Genomic DNA, 23,802 nt, shown 5'->3' with positions numbered 1-23,802 from the left:
AGAAAAGTGTTACACTGGTAACGTAAAGAGAACCAAAGACTTGGCCAACACAGTCCAGTGCGATTGACAGACCTCATTTTAACTGAGATCTGTCAGCAGTAACAGTCATTTATTAGCAACGAATTTGAATATGAAAGACATTTCGCTTGATGGTGTCCTCTGCTTCTCTGTTCTAAAGACAGGGGCTTACTATACCAGTACTGCTGTAAAAAGCAAGTCCACTGGAAGCACTGAATTCTTCGATGAAAAACTGGGAGAGGGAGATGTGCTCATCTGTGCTCAGGGACTTGTTTCCATGTTTCCAGTATAACATCAGATCATCTTCGTTGTATGCATCTATGGGAAAGTAAAAAATAAATCACTTCTTCTGCTGGAATAATGCTTCTGTTTTCTTTTCTTAGGGAAAGGAGACCACTCAGCTTGGGAAAACCCCAGAGAAGCATTCTTTTCACATCAATTTGCCAGTTAGTTGACATGGAAAAAATTGTAAAGACCATATTCCATCTTGTTCCAAGTGTAGCCCAGTCCTGTGCCCTGCCAGCAGCTTACCTGACAGGCGGGGGACATGGGCATGCTCAGGGTCACAGGGCACAAAGGATCAGAACTCTGGAGCTGCCACACTGAGCAGACTGCCTGAAGGCTGAGGACCCTTTTCCAAGACTAAACAACAAAGCAGCATCCCAGTTTTATGGTTTCTGGTATTTCCCACTCATAATCCAAGTAAGTATAAATTCTGAGCTATCAAAATTACCTTCTGTTGTCCAGCTCTACAGCTTACTACAGACAACCGAGTCAGGGGTGAGAAAGCAGACAATTCACAGTAACACAAGGACTCATATTCATTTTTCCATGAGATCAAAAATAGCCCTCTCATTTTACTTTTAACTTGCACTTTTTTCTCAGAAAAAAACCATGATTTTTGACAGAGGAAACATTTTTAGATTTTGGCCCTGGAATATCAACCCAGTTGAAACAAAGCAGGATGCATCACGGATTTTCTATGTTCCCAAAGCTCACCAAGTTCTGGAAGGATCCCAGACTGGCCACAGTTTAATACGTACAGGTTGAAGGGTTTAGTTCACATACCAAAATAAGTGAAAAAGGTATTATGAACGAGATGGAGTGCTGGTAAAGATGCACGTGTGAAGAACAGGTATGAATTAAACTTACAGCTTTCCAGTTCTAAGGAACAGTTCTGAGTGTCCAGAGGAAACCTACTGAAATCCATGAAACACATAGCAGAAACTGTTATTCTGCAGAAAGGAACAGAAAAACAGAAATTACATGAAGAATGTCACACTTTCCTAGGATTGTGCAGACATCTTAGTGAGAACCCCAAACAATTTGCTGTTTAGAATCCCAACGACTGGATTTTTCTACTTTTTTAGATGCTTCTAAAATTGCTTAAAGATAGCAAGATAAAAGTAAATCAGTAAGAGAACATATTTTTATAAAGTGTTAATAGTCTTTCTTATTAAGTGCATCACCTTCAATTTTTAAACCCTTTACTGGCCTGCCTGATCCTTCATTAGCCTTTCACACATTTCACTGTGAAAGGCTACACTTATGGAGATTAACAAGGGGAGTTCACATTTCTTGACTGGATTTCTCATAGATTGAAGTAGGTAATATTACAGATTAGAGCAAATATTATTCCAAGTGCTATTTTCCCAGCTAGAATAGTTACAGTATTTAATTGCATTAAAAAGATAAGCTACAATTTCAGGAAGCCTACTCTCCTTTTCAACGCCATGGAAATGCCTTGTACTCTAAAAAGCTTAAGGAAATGTAGGTAACATTATTTCATATTCCACCTGCTTTTTCACAAATGTTCAGAAAATAAATATAGCTTGACATTTTAACAAATAAATAAAAAAGGCTAGAGGCAGCAATTTAAATATGGTAAATACTGCCAAATTTCCCTTTCTTGTCACAGCTTGCATGTCATTTGATGTTTTTATTTGATTTTTCAGTTTTCCCCAAGCTGAATCCTACACGGATTTAAGTGATAAGGGATATACTGGTTACATAAGTCATCTCTGAAAACTTGTGATCGGTAATTACACTGTAGCTGAATTTTTACAAGTGTAAGATTTTACTGGCTTGAAATGAGATTGTGAGTCTGGTACATCTTTAAGATCATGCATAAGGCTTCCAACTATGAACGTTGTTTCCATCTTTTAGCTATTGACTAAAGTATCAGGGGAACAAGAAGCAAATGTTGATTGAAAAAAGGGGAAAGACTTTAGAAACAAATCTGGTTATCTGTTCCACTTTGCTTCAGTAAAATCCTGGATGCTAGGCACTGAAGAAAAACTGTGGAATATGCAATTTCCTTGCGCATAGGTATTTGGAATACAACCTACCCACTGCATGTAAAACTGGCAATACAAAAAGGTATTTTAATAACATCTGATTCTTTAGGAACATAGGCATCAACACCACTTAGGCTAGAAACACATTGTTTCACCATAACCATTTTAAAACCTTGGGGTTCACCAGCCTTTAGGGTCACCCCTTTCCCTGCCTCTCAGTTTGATCATAACTGATAGAGAAGGAAAGGAAGAGGACAGGACACCTGCCCTTCATGCTTATGTTCAGAAAGAAATCCACAGGTTTGGCAGGAACTGGCACAGAAGAGCAAGGAGGAGTCACCTCGTACACACCACCTGGTAAGGCAGGGTTAGGGAAGGACAACGGTGGGAGCAGAGGGGGCGAGGGCAAGGAAGTAGAGCACCAGCTTGCAAATGCGATGCAGGACACAGGGCAAGGGTTCCCATCACAGAGGGGATTCCGAGCAATGAGGAAACATAGCAAATTGATTCACACTGTGTCTGTCCCTCAGCTCTACTTCCTCCTTTTCCTTCCCTCCCACCTCGCTTTTTCCTTTCTTTCCATTTCTGTCCTTCCCATCACATGTTTCCTTAGGTTTGTAACTATTTGCACACAATTTGTTGCTGTTAATTTCGATGACACTTTACCTCTCCAGCAAGCTGACAGAATGTGTTTGCACATCTTGGGTCTCTTCGCCACTCTTCCTTCCCCCAGCTGAATGTATGTCATACCCCTCACATGGACAGCCACTGCTGTAAGCCTTGGTGCACTAGTGTAGTTCCTCTGATCCCTCTCTCTCTCATGAAGCGTGGAAATGAATATAGCAATAAAATGCATACTTCACCTCATTGTTTCTTACTGGTCAGTGTGATCCTTGAACATACACTATTTTAAAGTGGCGTACAGCTGTTGTGAGGGTTTCTGCATGTCTTCATCAGAGGGTAGAGAAATTCATTACTTGATGGAACAATTATTACATAGTCAAAATTTCAAGTGCTTGCATAAATCTTCAAACTCTCCGGATTAGATGAAACATCACCTCTGTGCAGAGGCCAAATTAGTAATAAACTGGACAAGTGTGATTTCTGCAATGCACAGGCCTCAGGGCTTTTATCATAGGGGGAAAATTCCTCCATTAAAACTATTTCTGCCACATCATCCAAAACTGCTTCATAAAGAAAAGAAATAACATGTTGACAGAAGGGAGACACATTTAATGACCTTCCTGCTCCAGTCCTGGAATTGCTGTTTCATTTTCCTGTTCCTTGTAGTCACACAACATGCCTGTCTAACATTGCTGGTATCAGCACCAATAATCTGCTCTCCGTGCCTATCTGGAGCCCCAATTAATATCAGTGGCGTGTTTACAGGTATCCCAGGGTGAAAACAGCTAAGACAGTTTTAAAAGACTCAGAGAAAAAAAAAAACAAAACACATTTGTTCTTTGCTAATAATTTTGGGCTTTACTGTACTCAATAGTAAAACTGCTGCAATATTGCTAAAACAACTGGCAATGAATTAATATTTGATAAACTTCAGCACTATTTACAATAGATGAAAAAACTGCTGTTATCCCATAACAGGAAACAACACGTGAATGACAGAAAAATGTTATCTGTATGTTACCAATCCTAAATTTATTTTCCCACTGGTACACTGGTCACCAGTTGCCATTATCTGATGCCAGGGGATTAATGCCAGTCCAGCATCAGAGTCTCAGCTGCAAGTATTTCCAATAATTTTTCACTGTACAGATTATTGGTCCACAATTACAGTCATGTATTTTTTTTATAAAAGGGTATTGTTCTTACCGTAGACTGAAGAGTACATTGCCATCAGGGTATACTCGGAGCATGACGTTTTCCACCGTTGTATCATGGATGAAAGATCTTTTAGAGTGTACAAAAAATACATCGGGTACCCAGATCTTTTTTATCAATCTTCCATCAAAAGTCATGCTTTTGTTTTTGTTACTATGAAATGAAAGTCTCTCATCCTTCCAGTAATGTCTGAGGTATAAAGTCATTGTGAAGTCCTTCGTATAATTAAAAATGAAAGAAGACAATGCTTGTTTTATTCACATACAATAGAAAACAGTACAAAATAATCAACTCATGCAAAAGATCAATTTCTTCTCTGGACATCATCTGGAGGATCCTTAATGAGAGGAATCAAACGCTATTCAATGAGTTTAAATATAGATCAGAACTATCTCTGAGTTACCGGCTGTTTGCCTTATCACTGCTGGCTGATTCTGAGGTTTATACTTCATTTATATATAGATAAAACTTTTACAGATTCCAGTGGTCTGCTGGATTGGGCCATCAGTGAAGCAATAAAGAAACTTCAAAACCAATCAAAGGCAAAGGGAAAAAAGTTTCCTTTGGAAATCTTCACAGGCTTTTCCCAGAATGAACTGTACGTGGTTCCTTTACAAAGGGATTAGAGTTCTTCATGAGCATTAGGTCAATTTGTAAAATCCATTAATCTGTACATTTTGTACAAATATTGCACAGGGGGTTTAGATTAGTACATTTATGAATGAAATGCATCATAAAGAGACAGTATGATGAATTTCATAAAGGTAAACAAATTTTACAAGAATTACAATTTTTTTTTAATATGAAAGATTGTTACAAATATTTTATCATCCTATTTAGGGAAATAACATAACTGCAAATGCAGATGTGGAAAGAGATGGAGAGGATGCTGCAAACCCAGGCTGAGACGCTGCACAGCCTGACTGCTCTGTGCTCACCTACATACCTTCTGCATTATTAAGCAGATATCATTTATCTCAGTAGAACAATTACTTCTGGTAAGAATACTGGGAAGATACTTGGGGCTTCCCCTATAATATGATTTTATGATTTTAATAGGTTTGCAAAGGAATGCAGGGGTTCATACTGACAGATCCCATAGGAAACTCAACACCTATGACTAGAGCTACACTCACTGTGAAAAGATATTGTAAATGAGATCTCTTTGCAAAGTTAATTTGCCCTGCTATTATAGGATGGAGAAACTTGGCACTAATGTCTGGGTGACATTATTGGTGACAATTTTGGCTGAGGAATGAACAGCCTGCGTTCCAATGCTACAGGTACTTGATTGCAGTGAGGCTGTCTCCCTCCTGGAAGTGATTTTTTTATTTCCATTTGTTGTGACCATAGTTCCTCCCATGCCATAAATGATGGGAATATTCAGATCTGCATAAGCAAAGGAAGCAAAGGACATAAAGCCTCATCATCTAATTATAAATAATAATAATAATCTTATATCTTATATATATAAAAATGTAACTAATCAGTGCAGAGCACTAAGAGTTCATGTAGAAGTACATGGGGCTTACTGAATAGATGGCATTTTGAAATCAGAGCACTATCCACTCTGATCTGTTCCTTTTGTCCAGAGAGAAATTCAGCACATGCTCTTATAAAACACTCACTAGTTTAAATGAGAACAACTTGCATGCTTCAAGGCAAGGTTGTGCTCTTTAAGGGTTTGCTTTCTTTAGCTGTATTATTCTGTATCATCCAGCTGGATGTTTCTGAGACCCCAAATTTTTGGTTCAAGTTCTTTATTCCAGTTCTGCTAACCAACTTACCATGTCAACTTCAGATATGCTGTCAATGCTTTCTACCTGCACATCAATGCCCACAGGTATTGGCGACCCTTCAATGTAACAGAATGAGAGAGGGATGAGGAGCACATATCCATATTTTTCAAGGGAAGACTGTGTTTCAGCAACATACAGACAGTACCCCATCCTAGCATTTACTACAGTCTGTCCACTTCAGTAATTGATCGAGAAAGCCCATGGCAACAAAGTAAAACCCGATGTTAAACAGTTGTAAAAATAAGTACAAAATCTTCAGTGATCTTTTTGCAACCAGACTAGTTGTTACTGGCATTACAGTTTGGACAGCAGTGACAGCTTCCTTGTGGCGCCAAAGCTAATGAACTGCTTGGAGTGCTATTGAGAACTGTCATAGGGAAAAGCTGAGTAAACGTATCAAATACATCAAAGATTGCAAAGCTTTCTTACCAGTTCCAATACTTATTCCCACATTTATAAACAAAATATTTATTACACCCCCTAATTATCTTTAGTTACTTAACTGTTTCTAAAGTTTGACACAGATATTTGTGAAAAAGGATTGACTGCTCACTACCTGAAGGAAAAGCTGTACACATACTAAGCTTGTTCTGTGATGGAGTGTGGTGTTTTTCTGAGTGCATAATTTACCAAGTACAATACATACCAAACTGCACTAGGTGACTTTTTAGAATATATTTTATATCTAATATTTGTATATATTTTATATATAAAAAATTACTATTTTATATACTACCCCACTATTTCATGCCACTGAAAAAAACTGTAAGCATATAACACAATGGGATCTGAATGAAAAAATTATAAAACCATATTTGCATTTTTACAATAAAGTGACTGAAAATCAACCAAAAAATACAGAAAAATATAAAATTATTTCCAGTCTCTTCAGTGTACAGTATCTAGAGTGAAGGATCTAGTTCTATACAGGTTATGTATCTGTGTAATTTTCAGCAAGCAAGTCATTCCACTAAAACAATTGTCTAATCACTTCCTTACAGAGGAGGGCGAGTGATGTGTGCATACATGCCCCCACCCTGAGGAAAATTCTGCATTTGACATGAAAAGTGATAGTAATTATTGTACACGGGATTCTAATTATATTTGTTTAAAATAGTCAGTTTAAATATTTTTAAAGTACAAAATGCAGTACAAAACATGAGTACAAGGAAGTCTGAATAGCAGGAGATGGCAACAGGTTTTTTTGCTCTTTTTCTTGTCTTTTCCTTTTATCAGTGTCAAGCTAAGATAGTCCAGAAATACCACTCTCCTGATAACCAGCCACAATACTGTGTCTCTTTTAGGAATTATCCTTAAAATAGCAGCCCTCGAGGATTACACAGCTGCCTCCAGTTCTTACCGGTTCAAGAGATCTTGAACTGTTATTGAGGTATTTTAAAATCTGGCTCTGTAATCTCTTGATTTGACTTGTATTTTTTAATGGAGGGTTTGACCCTGCACAGAACAGATGAAGATGCATTGTGCATGGGAAAGCAAGATAAAACGTGTTCAGTTAGCAGGGCACACAGGAGCATGTTTCAGCATTGACAAGAGCTATGCTGTCTGGCTCAGAAATCACGTCTCCCTCTGAAAGGAATGCATTGCTCAGGCTGTTGGCCAAAGCTCAAAACAAAATTCGGGACTCCAGACAGAAAAGTTCCGTCAATTATTTTATTAGTAAAAGACTAGACAGCAATTGGGAAAACGCTGCTTCTTTTGGAGAATAGAGACAGCAGTAGACATCTGCCCTAGAGGCTGATGCACAAGAGTATCAATGTATATATCCAGCCAGGCTTCTTTACACAAACCAATAAAAATGTTTATGCCTCTCCTAAACCATTTCTGACTGCTTCTTGTCTTTGCTTTGTCCACATCACACAAATAGTTTACTTACCCTAAATACCAACTTGTACCAAGTACTGGTGCAAAAATGTCTGGTTGTAATCTGAGTGGAGTCGTCTCAGTCTGCCACTGAAATCTAAGCTATCTCGCAAACTAAAGGCAGGTTTAGCCTAAGTAGAAGTGATTGCGGGATTTGTACATGATGTGAACATCACTCACAAACAGCTTTCACACATCATTTAAATGCAAACACCGCAGAAAGATAAGGAGTTGTCTATCAAGCTCCTTGTTTGTGTGATGAAACAGGACAAGGCATGGCTGCAGAGCTGACACCTGAGCTAGCTGTCCACAAGGCAGGGTGGCTCAGGGAGCAGGGTAGCTGTAGAAGCACAGTGCTCCAGCCTAGGAGCATGTTCAGTGCAAAAGCTGACTAATAAGTGAACAGCATTGAAGATACAATCTGGCTTCAGCCCTTGGCTCCCTTCAAAGTCCATGCAGTGGAACAGGCACGTTCCAGCTTGGGGGGAGGTGGCTTGTGACTTGGAAATGCCTGTTGGTTACCAGGGTTGCTTGGAGTGACTGCAAATAGGCAGATGAACTGTGCATTATCTAACCTAACCCACCATGAAGCTTCAACTTCTTGATATTGTAGGTGTGTCCAAACTCTTACCCTGGGACTATGGCAGAGGCGCGTGGTGGGATATACTGGAAGTGCTCATATCTGGGTGCACATTTGACCTTAACTGCTATTACCAAAACTTTGGGGGATGATTTGCTTGATTAGCATGTTAAAAACAGTGGGATTAGTCCTATTTATATAGAATTATGGGAATGGAAGGGGAGGAGGGGGGAGCAGTTCTCTGCGTAAACCAACAGCTTCACCAGTTTCTGAGTCAAGCACGAATCTAAAGCAAATAAAGTTAAATGTCTGCCATCAACATTCTTCAAACAGGCAAAGAGCTACCCACAAATCATATCACAGAATAGCATGACTGGCTTTCTAAGCCGTTTATCATGTGTAGTGAGGAAAAGGTTTTTCTTAGTGACAGGTACTCAAGTGTGATGATGGCAGTCCTAATACTTTCTTGGGATTTGCAAAAATTACAATTTCCTACCCCAACAAGCGCTATTCCAGTGGGGGCATGGCTTCATTCAATAATTGACCTTATCTGGGCGGATACAAAGGAACTGATCACAGAACTAGAAATTAGTGGCAGCTTATGTTATAGGTCACACGCATACAAACTGTAAGCGCCACTTAAATACACAGAGGCACTTGATTCTTTGAAAGGACAGCTTGCACTAAGTTGGGAACTATTATAAAACCAAGTCAGTGGGGACACAATAGCATAAAAGAGATCAAAAGCTATGGCCAGGAGAAATACAGTGGATGGTTCTAAAGTGAATTAAATCAAAAGGGAACTGTTACAATGAAATTTGTTCCTGATTAGGTAGAAATGCTAGAACTGTGAAACAGACTCCTTAAAAAGAGATTCCTGTTCTCTAGCTGAGGAAAGGCCGAAGACTGTACTTATGCTGCTTAATGAGAAAATACTGTTCAGTCTAGCATTTACCACAGACCATTATAAAACCACATCCCCTAAGTCCAGCCCTGACCTATTATTGACAGATCATAGCAGCTGCGAATATTTTCTTCCTGTTCTGACTCTGGCAACAAATGTAAGTAGACGATAAAGACGCTAAACATTGCATATATATGCAACCCTGGGCACTTCAGTGTGCTGTTCACTTTTCTAACTGGAAACATTATTATATTGTCACCACCACCACCACATAAGATGCATATTGGCCTTCCTCAGGTGAAGGCCTTCTGAGCTTTTTAGTTTCTTGGAAATATTTTTTTCTGTGATTAAAAATCAACTCCACCAGAAACAGTATTAATTAACTACTGGGAACAGGATGCTGAGAACTATAATTTCTTCATCACTTGGATATGTTTTACTACAATTGGGTGTTTTTAAAAAAGAGCATTTCAATAAGCATTGGAAAGGATCCTAAACCAGCCAGACTAGTGATTTGTCTACCTCTATGCCTGTACCACAGCTTTCTCCCTAGTATATAGAGAATTTCAATTTCTGGCTGACCATCAGGCAACAACATTAAATTCACTTTGAAAAAAAGTAACCTGAGCAAAGCTGTATTTTTATTTCCCAGTTTGACAAAACTGTGGATGGCAGAGAGGATTTTGTTATTAAACTGAGCAGCTTCAGTTGCTTCAGAGCGTTGCTATAAATCATTATTTTAGAGGGATTAGTGATTTTCACAATGGAGACTCCACAGATTTTCAAGATAATTACTCCTCAGCAGAAAAAACAGAATTGTTTTCAGATGGGCTTATCTTCACACAAGCCATTTCCAGTCTTTTATTTTAAAGGTTTAAACATGGCAAAAGAATTCCTTGATGAGCATGGAATTTTTTTAATAGATAGTACAGCAGGTAAATTCTATAATACCCTTTTTAGAAGGGATATTACGTAAAAAATATATCCTTTTAGCATTTTAGCATCAATTTCTACAGTAATAATGACTGGTTTAGTGAATTCTATAGTATTTTTGTAATAGACTTTTGAATACACCACGGATTGCACCTGAAGTTCTTTAAGATGAAATGTTGACTTTAGAAAAACCAGCCACTGTATCCCAGTTGGCTTTGTAACAGTGTGTGCTGGAAAAAAGCTAGGTCTTACAGAAAGCTCCCAGAAGGAGACAGAGACCAGGGAAGGATCAAGATCTACAAGAGCCCTTTCTTCTGAAAAATGCTTGTGGGCCTGTAGAGGAAGAAAACCAGAGACAAATGTAAACAAGCCCCAGGGAAGTGAAGCTATGTGGATGTATTTACTTTCCTTTGGCAATGTCTGAAACAGGAAAATTACTGGCATGGTATTTTCTTCATGTTACGGTTTTGTCTCTTTCTTATTTCTGTAAGAAATGAAGGTGATATTAGCACCTGGTATTAGCAGTAGCCAACTCTTGGAATGGAAGAATTAGTAATGTAAGAGAAAAAATATCCAGGAGAAGGAGCCTATTAAAGGTCTTGCAAATTATCAAAATATTTCCCTCCTGTTCTGGACCCCAGCTACTCCTTCCAGTAACACAAGAAAAGAAGCCATTCCACTTTCGTCAGAGTGAGTCTTCACCACATTGAGAAGATATTTCTGACCTTTCAGGGAAGGCTGTGGTGCAAAAAAGAAAACAACTTGGTGGCAAAGAGTTGTTAGAATTGCAGCATTTTTTGAACATTAATTGGGTGCTATTTTCTTTCCTTTCCCTCCCCCCCCACCCCCCGTTTACCTTCAGATGAATTTAAATGTTACTAATTTAGCTTGAGGAGGGAGGAAGCATAACAGGGAGTAAATTAATGGAATTTCTGATCCTCTGAAAATTTGGAATTAAGATTATGCTTAATTGGAATTGGGATGCAAATTGTCTAGAAAAAATGTTAATTCTTGACCAGCTAAATGCTACTAAATTCTTTTCCATCATTTCTAATACTTGCTAATGTTATTATTCTCTATACCGGTTGACAAAGCAGAGATAATGGATTTTTAAACTTCATTAACTAACATACTGTCAGCAAAGGAAATGGCAGGTCCTTAAGACACAATGTAAAAGAAAAATAAATTTGTCATACTTCAATATATATTTATACACAAATATATATATACACAGTAAGGACTTGCATGTACACAGTGACAATGATCATGTGGTTCCATAACCTTTAGACTCTAAAACAGTTCAGAGAGTGCATGGAAGTGTTTTACTGTCAGGAAAACCAAGGTACAGAAAAATAAAAGAATGGCCTCCTCTATATGCTAGTCTATGATTTTTTTTAATGGCAATGTTAATTTTTAGTAAGTGAAGATAGAACTCAGGAAACCAAGAGCTCACACCAATGACTTCTGCCAGTATTTCGAAATAAGATTGTTCAGAAAATAATAGGATATACGCAAATAGATGTGTAGTAGCAAAGAAAGTAACTTTAAAGCATTTCAAAGGATCTGCTTTAATACCTCTCTCAATGTATACAGTTTTGGCTGCTAAGGCAGCCTGCATCACAGCTCTCAGATCTGAGCTGCTAGAAGTCTCTGCTCGTTGGCTGTTATTGGCCTGTGCTTACCGTTTCTTACTGAGTTTAAAACAGGGGGATGACCATTCCAAGAAGTGCTGGCAACATAATGTAATTTCTTACTTCTTCTCCAGCCCAAACTTAAGCTATCTGCTCACAGATTATCAGTTTATCGGGCTACTGAAAAATCAGTTGAAGTACTTTCACCATAGTAGTATGAAGATATATAAGTCATGAAAAGACCTGATTCTGAGTCTACTGACAGTCTTCTGTTTCCTTTAGTAGGACCTATGCAGACAGACAGCCTTGCCAGAACTGGCAAGCAATACTATACCATTGCAGGACCCCTCTCATACCCATCTCCTGGCCTGTATCAGTGCTTCTGGAAGCAGCAAGGATTAAACGTAATTCCTACAATGTTCACTGATGCAGTTGGTAAAGCTGTTTGAGCATAGGAAACATCCATGCTCCTAGTCCAATATCTAGTGGAATTAATCAAATCACTATGCTGCTCCACATCTGTTTGCATCAGCAGGGGTCCACCAATCCAAAGCAAATTGGATTATGACATTACATAGAAGGCAACAACAAAACAAAACAAAAGAAAAAAATCCAGGAAAGAAAAAAAACCCAACCGCCTGCCCACCCCAAACAACAACCCAAGATCCTGGCCTTGGGAATAAGTGCAGTTTAACAATGTAAGTTTAGTTTTTTAAAGAATGTTTGGATGTACTGAATTACTGGTTTGCTTCACTTCACTGTATAATGAACTGCAGACAAAGTAACATGTCTATAGCAAAAATGTAGAAACAGCTTGTTGGTTTTGCTTCCTCTTGACACAATATGCTTCTCAGACTTTGATCGCTAATCTCTTAATAAATGGACAAGGTCAGGACTAAATTTTGAAAACAACAGTCAGAGAGTCAAATTCTGACTGTACAGCTGGAATGGCATTGCAACCGCAGAAGAATGTAAATAACACTCAAATGGAGTTGTGTCCATTTAGTCAAAAAAGGGATTCTTATCTCCACAGATCAATGACACAATTTCATGAGAAAGGAACCAGTCATGTAAGCAAAGTCACAATTATTTCCAGTAACACTGCAGCTGATAGCATCAGTAACCAAGAGTTCTACATTCATTTCCTCCAGTTTTTTTCCTGTGCACATTTGCTCAGTTTACAAGTCAAATTCAGGATGTGCTGTCTCTGGTTTTCCTTTGTTACTTAATTATAAATACTAAAATCTCTGGATCCTGTAGTCTGCCTCATTTACTCTGCATGTGTGGGGCTAAATGAAATCAAACAAGCCAGATTTAAGAGTTCCCTGAACTGAGGGATCTCCAGGAGGTTCAAAACGGCATGAATTTTCCAGATGCTTTTTCTCCCAAACTGGTGCAAAGGATGATTGACCTCAGAGAAAGGGGCACAGTGGAGCCAGATTAATAAAATCTGTCATTCCAACTCCCTGACATACCCAGCATATCACAATGGGGTATAGGAGAGGCCAAAAAAATTCCCCTCTTCTAAAGGTAAAGAATGATTTTAAAATACTTAGTTTTCACCCAGCTGTTTTGACCTGTGGTTTTTTTTCCCATCAGAATTGTGAATTGATGCATTGTGCTGAGCTGAATAAATCATGCACTGTGACATGTGACAGATACAAGCCCCTTATGAATGACAATACTGAAATGCTTCATTAGATTTGATAAAAACAAACCCAAGATTTCACCTGCTTTAAATACATAAAGCTGCAGTGTTGTAAGTCTCTATGCGGTTCAGGGCTATGTTACAACTGCCGTGGCAATGACTGTAGCAATGGTATCTCTAATTTCACCTTCTCTAGTTAAGTTTCCTTCTGCTGCACACTTATTCACCAGTGTTCTTCAGAGAAACCTGTACTCTGTCTCTGCTGTCATAAAATAATTCTGGGTATGTTATTCAGATCTGTGTTTCAGTTGGTGCGTTTTGTCGTCTGATGAGGTCACACCTGTGTACTAACTCTCTGCTGCTGCCTTCTTAACCTGCCTCTTGTGAAAAACAAACCATCCTTTACCACTGTAACATCACTGAAAACAATGGTAAGTTAGGAATAATGGAGTAAAATTTGGGATCTACATTCATTTTGCTAGAGACTTTTTTCACTGTGTGCTGTAAAAATGTTAATGGATCTACGTTTTAGTCTTAGAGAGATTCACACCTACCTGTGCCACATATTAAGAGTTCTGAAAATTTGGAAGCATGTAAACTATTGGATGTGACTGAAAAAAGCGTCTCCCATGCCACTATGGCATGTGGATGATAGAAGAGAAGCAAAGCTGATGCACTCTTCTGCTGAAAGCTATTTCTGAGAGACAGGAGTACAGCTGAAATCACACCCATGGCACAGTGATTATTGAGAGGCCTCTGCAATGAAGTCAGTGGAAAAACTACAGCTGGCTTCAATAGGAATTGAATGGGCTCTATGACTAGTCATCTGAAAATAAAAGGACAAGGGGAAAAAGCCTGGTACAGATTTGCTGGGTGTAAAAAAATCCTCACTGCCTGTGGAAAATTACATCTGCCAGATCACAGGGTATATTCTGAAAGCTGCTTTTATGTACATCATAAGTATTGCTTTCTGGGATGATCCAGCGATAAAGTACATCCCAAACTGTTGTTTGCTATCATGGAAATGCTACTTCCTCTCTAAGACGACACTTAAAAATTTAAATTCCTTGTGTGGCAAAGCAGGTGGTAACAAGATGTCCAGACTAATAGATATTAGACTAGACAGGTATTAGGCAAGAGGTAATCCTAACTTTTGTGGTCAAGAAACAGATGTATCTCAACTATTGTTCAAAATCAGGCAAGACTTTTGCTCTCTGATGAGACAGAATTTCTAGGGTAACAAGAAACCGTTTCACATTCTCCCAGTGCATCCAGAGAGGCTCTTCTCTTACCCCAGATCTCTCTCCCGGCATGCCCCAGGTCCCAGCAACTGGTGTCAACAAGAATAGCTCCACAGACTTCAGCTAGCCTGCCAGATTTATGTTTGTTTACACAGCTGATTATTGGTCCTCATATATTTTATTTTGTCTTAATCCAGAGCAGTTCAGTCTATTTTCATGAATCGTGAACACAGAAATGGTGACACAAAGGCTCAGACAAAGCTTATTAGTGGGACAGCTTTCTCATTTTAACTTTCATGCAGGAGATTCAAAATTGAATCCAAACTGTGAACATCCCATTGAATACTTCCTTTATCCAATGCAATTTAGTTAAATGAAGAAATAATCATCACAGAGCCCAACAACACAGAAACAACATGGTAATAAACTGAAGGCCTGTGGGTAGTTTTTTTAATTTTGTAGAGCAGATTTAAGAATTGATGGTTCATTTCAATCTCACAAAACAAATTTGATGACTAATTTGCTAATTGCTACTAGACTATGCAGTTTACAGGGATACCTTAATCACTTTATCAAAGAATCTCATTCTAATATTTTTTAAATTAGTTCTGAAAAGGGGACAATTTAAACAGTTTCTGCTATTGATATGCTAAACACAAAAATGTCCCTTGCCTTCAAGTATTTCTGGATTTCTTCTTTCTTTATTTGCAGAGTGCAACAGAAGAGGTGAGCTGCGATTAAGTCTGTCATTTAATTTTAAGTGACACTGCTGGACAGAGTTTAAGCAAACTTCCAGAGAGAGGATAAACTATTAACCAGCACAGCGCAGGCATGAGCTGCTTACCTCCAAATCCAGGTCTCAGTGCAAAGTCATGGTCCTCTATGTGAAGAAGCTGTTCAGACTTAAGTGGCCGTACTTTGGTGCTGTCAAGTTTCCTCATTTTAATTTCTCGTTTGCTATGTTTAAAAAAAAATAGTAAGAAACCTCATATTTTTTTCTGTCTGACATTCAGAGTTCTAGTTAAATGAAGCAGGGACCCAAGAATACTGGATGGTTGAATCTGGTATGAGAAGGGAAAAAACTGTGCTAATAAAGTTGGAGAAAGTTATATTGGGAAAGGTAGGGAAATCAGGTAAGAGGGTGCCCAGCTCCATGAGGAACACCAATTATATCTAGAAAGTCCCAGAACACCTAGCGCTTTTTCTGTTCCACTTAGAGATTGTATCTATCATTATACAAGAGATTATAGCTGTTTGAAAAAATATTATTCATATAACCATTGCAACTCAGACTTGGAAATAACACCATGTGTCCATGTTTTTAAACCACTTCATACATTATCCATTACACAGACAAATATACTTTTTATTGTAAATATTTTAATTATTTTTTTTTTTGCCTAGCAGCTCACATGAGTCAATGATTTTTCAGAAGGGCTCAGAAATCAATGGTCTTAGATCCAGGAACTTGTCTTTGGAGATCCTCTTAAACATCACACAGATTTGGCCAAATTACTCGTTAGCTCATCCCTTATTTGCTGCTCACACGCGCAGCACTCCTTTGCATCAGGAGTCCTGTCTCTGCATTTTTCCCCATGCCACACATAACTGAGCCTCTACGTAGCACCAAGGCAGCACAGATGAACCTGTGCTCTCAGCAGGACACCATGAATTCTGTACTTCTTTCTGGTGACTGTTGCTAACTTTCTTCCCTTTGCAGAACATACTGCACAATATCCCAAATTCCACTGGGAAAATCACATGCCTAAGAATGGACTTGAGCTCTCCCGATGGAAATCTCATGGGCTGAGCCTGCATTTAAAATGAACAACAGATGCCCATCACAATGCATTTTTCCTATAAACAGAAACCATGGCACAGACAGCAGAGGGGTCTGGTATGTGCCCGTACCACAAAGGTATTGGGTTAAAACACAGACAAGATCTACAGCCAGATCCGGCAACTGTGGGGCACAGGCTTTAGAAAGAATCCATTACACTCTTTGGTTCTGCTATAAGGAAAATGCTGTGGTGTCTCCTTAAGTTTCCACCTCTCGTTGCATGTTCTGCTTTAAGTGGATGGCCCCAAGTAGTAACAGAACCAGCCATCCCTTAGCTACAGAATTACACCCAGCTTTGGGCCCCCACTGCAGGAAAGGTAAGAACTTGCGTAGTTTAATTTAGAGGGAGAAGACTGAGGGAACACATCACAGTCTTCAGAACACATCATGAGCTTTTACAGGGCCCTTTGCTGCATGTCCGCTCCCCAGTAGGATAAGCAGTGGCAAGAAGACAGATGGTACACATTAGGAACACCTTTCTCATGGTGACAACAGTGAAACATGGGAACATATTGCTTGGGCAGGTTTTCAGACTCCTTTCACTGGGGCTATTTAAGAATAGGTTAGACATCTATCTGTAGGAATGACTTAAATACAGCTGCTTTGCCACAGGCAAGGGACTCTCCCTAGGCAATTTCTTTCATGCCTTCTGTGATTCGCTGGGACTTTGCTGCTAGCAACTCTAATTATTACTTTAGACTGAATGTCTGTTCTGAAGGTTTGCCCTGTAGTCAAATACTGCTTAAGACAAGGTATAGAATATGAAATACCTGTATTTACTCCCCCCCCCCCCCTTCCCCCTTTTTTTCTTAATAACAAAGCCCAAGAACTTACTTTTGAAAATGCTATGTTACTGGAAGACTGAGGTGGCTGCTGGGCGGTTCAGAACTGTTGGGCTTGAACAAATTAATTTACCTTAGTATTCCCGAATGTCTCTGGCAGTGTCTGAACCAAATTACCAGGGCAATCAGAACACCCATCAGGCATTTCAAATACAGACTTTAGTCGTCTGTGTATGAAAATTATGTGGACGCTAAAATGAAACCCCATGCTTCAGAGAATTAAAATCACTACAGAGAAAACCTGTATCAGAGTAGAATGGGCAGTAGAACTGAACACCTGCAATGGTCTGCAATAGGTATATGAGGAAATTTTGCTGCTTGGGAACCAGTATAAGAGAAAATGATGAATTATGTTCTGAATGCCATGGCACAGCTAATACAGTTTGGAAGCATTAGGTTATTTGTCATTGGATATGCCAAGGAAATTATCTGTTTGATGCTCCGATGATTTCACTGGAAGAAGCAGGCTAAAACGATGATACATCTACTGCAACTTCTTACAAGAAACAAGGATGTGACTGAGGAAGACTTTCCCTAGTCAGAAGAGGCAAAACATAAGCTACCAGAGCAGGAATTCTTTTTTTAATGAGCCACTGAGAAGAGATATTATGGGATTTTTATATTCCTTCTGTTTCCCTGGATGAGGATAAAATAAACAGAAATGCTGCCTAAATGCAAAGCATCCTTTGTGCCCGCTTAGTTGAACAGCCTCTTCAAGCTGATGTTTGATATACAAATGGTGGGGTACGTATAATTATTTCTAGCTGCTATCAAAAGTGGTTGTTCAAGTTAGGCAAGATCTTGCAGGGGTCAGAATAGCACTTTCATTACAAACATGCTACATCTTTTCTTCAATACCTTCCTTTGGCAGATTATTTTTTTTGTTTCAAAGGAAAATAGGATTACAGGCAGAGATATATGCTTACGGTACTTGGAATTAATTTTATGGACACTGGTAACACTGCATGTGTAAAGGTACCAAAACTTAGACAAAATCCATAAAAAATTCTGTATCATTAAAAAATAATACACTTCTGCTTCGCATTTTTGCTCCTTCTTGACTGCTTCCCCCACCCAAGGATAAAAGTGTTCTCTAGCAGATACTCCTTTAACATCAGCATCTGGACTCCAGATGTTGCTCTTTCGCTAAGAGTTACAGTATTAAATTGTTCTCACTGCAGCATTACAGTTATTTAACTGACGCTTCAAGGAGTCTCATGTATATATTTGTTTACTCCCAAGCAACTCTAGACCCATATCTAACTATTGATCAGCCCTACAGCATTGTGAAATCATCAGCAGATGTTTTCTTGAGTGCTCCTTCCCATGGCACCAATTCCATTGAAAAGAAGAGACAGATCTAAGTAGTGTAGGTCTCAGAAAACCTTCCCGAGTTCAGTCGAGATACACTTTTCATTCTTGCAGAAGCACAGCAAAGATACAGATTATATTTTGGTGGCCTGGCACCCTGGTCTCTTTATCATGCAGCTTTGGCCAGTGGACCGTAACCTAGGAGTCTAAATGCAGTCATTGATTCTGCACATTCATCGTATGGCAGATGTTAGGCTGTGGTGTTTGAGAGGAAAAGCCTACACAGAATCACAGAATTGTTTAGGTTGGAAAAGACCCTTATGATCATCAGGTTCAACCATTAACCCAACACTGCCAAGTCCACCACTAAACCATGTCTCTGAAGTGCCACAGCTACAGGTCTTTTAAATACCTCCAGGGATGGTAACTCAACCAATTTCCTGGGCAACCTGTTCCAATTCCGGACAACACTTCTGGTGAAGAAATTTTTGTGAAATCATCAACAGATGCACGCATCAGCAGATACATGCACCTAAGGAGACGAAATCTCTTTTTACCTACCTGAGTTAGTAGTAACAAAGGGAACTCTGAAAGATGGCTTGGTATCAGCATAGATCTGAGCAATGATTAATAGGATTTTGTTGGTCTCAGTAAGGCACACGCTCAAGAAACTACTGCTCCAAGTTATAATAGCTGTGCTCACCACAGCTGTATTCCAGGCAACATTTTACATTACACAAGTGAAATAGTAATCTATAATTAAACTCCAACAGGGGTTATAAACAGCACTTTAAGTGCTTCAGATCACATAGGGAAGACACGCCAGGAAGTTAATGGAAGCGCCAGCTCTTTGGATGAAAACCAGTGAGAGATACTCTTCAGACACTTCCCAATACTGTTATATGGACTCATGGCCCAGTGCCTTGGTATCTGACAGAGCTCTCAAAGAGCAGTTAGTCACTGCCTACAAAACCAAAGCAACTAATTCAGAATTCTTTAACAATGGGCAAAGATGTTGCAGGCTTTTAAAGACAAATTTAGCTGCTCCTACCTAACCTTGAATACCTAATAGTGAATGGAAGATCAAAGGTCTGCTCAAGGGTACTTGGACCGGTTTTGGTTAAAGCATTTAACCACATAATGCCATTCACGTAGTTCCATAACCAGTAGCATTCACAGGATGTATGTGGTTAGCATCCTATCTGGTTGTCTTTAACCTACCAGGTTATCACAAGTTTATGCTGGTTCAAGGGGGAATCAGACTAGTTAATGGAAAAGAAATCCACTGAAGGTCACTAAATCTCCAGAAATTATATCTAACACGGGAAGTCTCTGAGGGACATCTGGTGACCGGATACGGGTGGGAGTACTGGGGGGAAATGTCTTATTGTTTGCCCTGTCCTTATTCTTCCAAACTTGTGCTTACAGCCCTTGTTAGAAACATGTCACTACAGTACATGGACCTTTGGATCCTGCATGGCTGTTCTTCTGTTTTAATGCCTGCATAACTAATGAAATGGTAAAAGTTCTTGGTAGGAGCCTGGAGGAAGGCTGAAGCACCTCTGGGTATTTACAAAGACATAAACACATTTCCAGGACCTCATCACAATGGATTTTGAAACACTGGAAACTTGTGCCTTGGGAAGGATAGTTAGGAAAGGTTTTGGTTTCAGTTACACAAGTTTCATATCCAGGATACCACACTTCCTTTATTGCTGCAATATGGAGGTAGTGGGGGGAAAAAAATCTCATCATATTCAGAAAGAAACTAGGTAAGTTTATGAAAATAGTACTATGAAGGACCCTTTGATGAAAAGAATAGCTTAGATTTAATGGCCATAAACTTCTTTCCAGTGTCCCCAAGATACTCTAGCTACTACCAAATCAAAGGTAGCCAATCAGTACAAGTCACAGAACTCTTATTCCCAGGAGAGCCTGTGGAGTTGCACAGCAGTGTCATCTCAAACGTTTAAACACATTGATCAAATCTTGAATCCCAGATAAATGTAATAATCAAAATTGCACAGTTCTCTCTCACACACATAAAAATGCATTTCTAAGTGTTCAGTAACATCAGCAACATGTACTGTCAAAAAGCCTAATATTTTGACAGTCAAATGCTTTGTTCTTTGCTGTAGGAAATGGACCACGAGAATAATCTCTTTCTCGTGTACTTTTGGTTAATGCTTTAAAATCTTCTTTACAAGAGAATGCAGACAAATAGCTTTGGAGGGAGAATTGGGTTACTCTATTAGAATGGTGGAACTTGTAGGTTAAGTAACATTTTCACATGGGATTCTTTTTTAAAAGGCCACCCATTTAACCAAGGCCATCTGTCAGCTGTGTCCCTAATAGCCCTAGTGCTGGCTGAAAGATTTTTCCCCAGAAAGAAAAAGAGGCTGGTGGAAAGTCAGACCCTGTTGCAATGTACTGAAGGATAATGCTGCCTTTAGAAAAAAAAACAGAGAATCAAACAAAGAGAAATTAAATGTATTTGGATCGTTTCCACAGAAAAGCTGATTTGCAACTGTTAAGCTGTGGGATCTTCTGTGGCTCAGATTCTGCAGTATTCTTCCCACTTCCAAATCACCAGGACCTAAGAAATGAAGACATGGAAGGCCAAAGCACTGCCTTGTGTAAAGAAAACTGCTACACTGGTCAGCATCAGCTGAGAGTGCAGTCCTGGCGTTCCTCCATGTTCCTATTCTTCCCTTCTGTTAACACACTTCTGCCTGTCTCACAGGATTGTCGTATGGATCCATTTGTATGTATTAGCAAAGATCGGTGAAGATGGAGAGGACACTGTGCTAGTATTGTTACTGCTGTCCTGTGGCAAGAGGCCAGCAAAGGATGGCCAGCAGGATGCCGCACAATATGCTGTCTCCTACCACCAGGCTTCTCTCATGCTTTGTGATTTTTTATGTCAGTGATGGAGCGATTCCTCTCAGCTATTGCGGAACAGGCTAAATGCAAACAGCAACATATGCTTCCCTTTTACCACTGACAAAAGTGTATCAGCTGAGCTTAAAATAGACCTTCCTTAACACTACAGCAATAAGAAGGTATTTTATTCTGTTTCCATGTGATTCTTGACTGCTTTCTGAGACTAACAAAGCACCAGATTAGACCCTATGTTGATATTAGGGCTAGTTCTGTTTATTTTGTTTTGTTACTACAAATGTAAGTGCACCAGCATTCACTCCAAAACTGTCAGAGAGTTTAAAACAGTCTGCTGAACAGCCATTCTTTTAATGAGCTTTTGGCTTAGACCAAACTGGAACTTATGACCTTGAACTGAAATCCAGAGGTACTGAGCGATATAGCATCTCCAGGCACCTCCATTGTGTCAGTGGGATATGTTCTGTTGCCTTGTATTGCTTAAATGTGATTTTATCAAGACACGTAGGGATTCAGAGATGTGTCACTGCTGGATTATCACACAAGAAGTGATACAGAAGGTAAACAGCTGTACACCTGCTGCAAAGCATGTAACTTGAAAAAAAAACAGTTTAAACACATCAGAGGAGTCCACTTACATTACTTTTCCTCAATATGTGATATTGTATGAATAAACTGTGAGCTCCCCTGCTCATTCTAATAGGGGGTCAAGTACCTAGAAAAATCTTACAGTTGTATCCCTTCTCCTTCCTTAAATGGAGCTACTTGTTACAATTTCTTCTACCTCCCAACAGAGATTTTGCTTGGATTACCACTGGCAGTCATTGGTCTGTTCACATATTATTAGATTAATCTGGAAACAGGTTCAGAGACCTCACATGGCAGATGTGAAATTGCATTTGTGGGGAAAAAGCACTAACACTTTGCACAGAAATTTACATGTAAAAAACTTTGTATGTTTATTCATTTTAAACCAGCTACTTGATTGAAAAGACTAAGAATAGAGATGTCTAAATCTATTAAATGTCTAAAAGCACAAGCACATTCCAGAAAGGGAACACACTGTGTCATCTTTACAAATAAGTTACAATTCACCACATTTAGTGCCATAAAAATGTCTTCTGTATCTTGACAGCTACTCTGCTGTTTAGGTAATGGAAGTCACTTTATAATACTCGCATAGAACTTTGGAAGGCATTTCTGCTTCTTGTAATGGAAATGAGAGGGCAAGAATACTTGGTACATCACGACAGTACTATCACAACAGTAGCCTGCTATCACACAAGTTAAAAGAGCTGTCTGTGGGTGTCAGTGTATACATACCTGCATATATATGAAGCATTCATGAAATCACAATATGAAATGTCTGGTTATAGAAAACTAATTAACAGTTCACCATTCCTGTTTTGGGAACACCCTATCAATACTATGCATACTATAAATCCAGAAACTGGCAAAACAGGACAGTGAACAAAAGGGTCCATTGAAAGGTTGTTGACAGCATAATGTCTATCAGATGAACACAGACAGAGTATATTGCTTACCTGTTATGCCTTCTTAAGAATGAGAATTGTTGCCGATGATGAAGATGGTGATGCTGACTTTGAGAACTGTGTAGCACTGCTGTTGGCCACAGACAGGTAAGGAACAGAAGTTTCATGACCAGGACCATCTCTTCCAGAAGAGAGATGCACTGATCAGCCAATCCACCTTGCTGACTTTTTATTTTTAGTGGTTTTACTGTTTAGAAACAGCATAGCATACAAAGGATGCACATGAAGCAAGGCATCACTGAAGACAGAAGATGGGGGCATCCCAGTTCTGATGTCCTCGCCGAGTTTCCCTCATATTTTGGCAAATCATAAGTATTCCTTCAGCTCTACATCCCTGCGGCATCTGCTGTCAAACCAGAAGCACCTTGCTTTTAGAAATGTAGTCGATACAGCAATTTGTTTGGCCAGGCTGCCATCTGATCCATTGCTTCCACTCTTTCAGCACAGGCGCATATTTGAATTCTCCATCACCCGCTCAGTAACCTCTTCAACATAGCCTGTGCAGGCAAAGTGATGTCAAACATTTAATCCCCCTTAAATCCCGCACAAAACCATAGAAAAATCTGCTTTAATGACAAAGGTCTCTA

General features: G+C 39.2%; 1 protein-coding gene across 2 annotated transcripts in view; it reads right to left on the bottom strand.

The window, feature by feature from the left end:
- GABRR3 (gamma-aminobutyric acid type A receptor subunit rho3) overlaps positions 1-23,802 on the bottom strand; it is a 44,799-nt gene that overhangs the window by 9,436 nt on the left and 11,561 nt on the right. The window contains exons 2-7 of one of the 2 annotated variants that reach the window (XM_080374585.1): positions 23,207-23,712; positions 15,616-15,728; positions 5,942-6,009; positions 4,146-4,369; positions 1,171-1,253; positions 196-336 (exon numbers count right to left, since the gene is read on the bottom strand). In XM_080374585.1, the coding sequence (XP_080230711.1) occupies positions 196-336; positions 1,171-1,253; positions 4,146-4,369; positions 5,942-6,009; positions 15,616-15,728; positions 23,207-23,334 (757 nt within the window). In that variant the 5' untranslated portion in view covers positions 23,335-23,712. Of the gene's footprint in view, positions 1-195; positions 337-1,170; positions 1,254-4,145; positions 4,370-5,941; positions 13,721-15,615; positions 15,729-23,206; positions 23,713-23,802 lie in introns of both variants that reach the window. The other variant, XM_080374586.1, reaches the window with a different exon arrangement.

The sequence above is a fragment of the Falco punctatus genome, assembly GCF_963210335.1.
Source record: "Falco punctatus genome assembly, chromosome: 2".
NCBI classification, from domain to species: domain Eukaryota; kingdom Metazoa; phylum Chordata; class Aves; order Falconiformes; family Falconidae; genus Falco; species Falco punctatus.
This window is presented reverse-complemented; position numbering and strand designations above follow the sequence as displayed.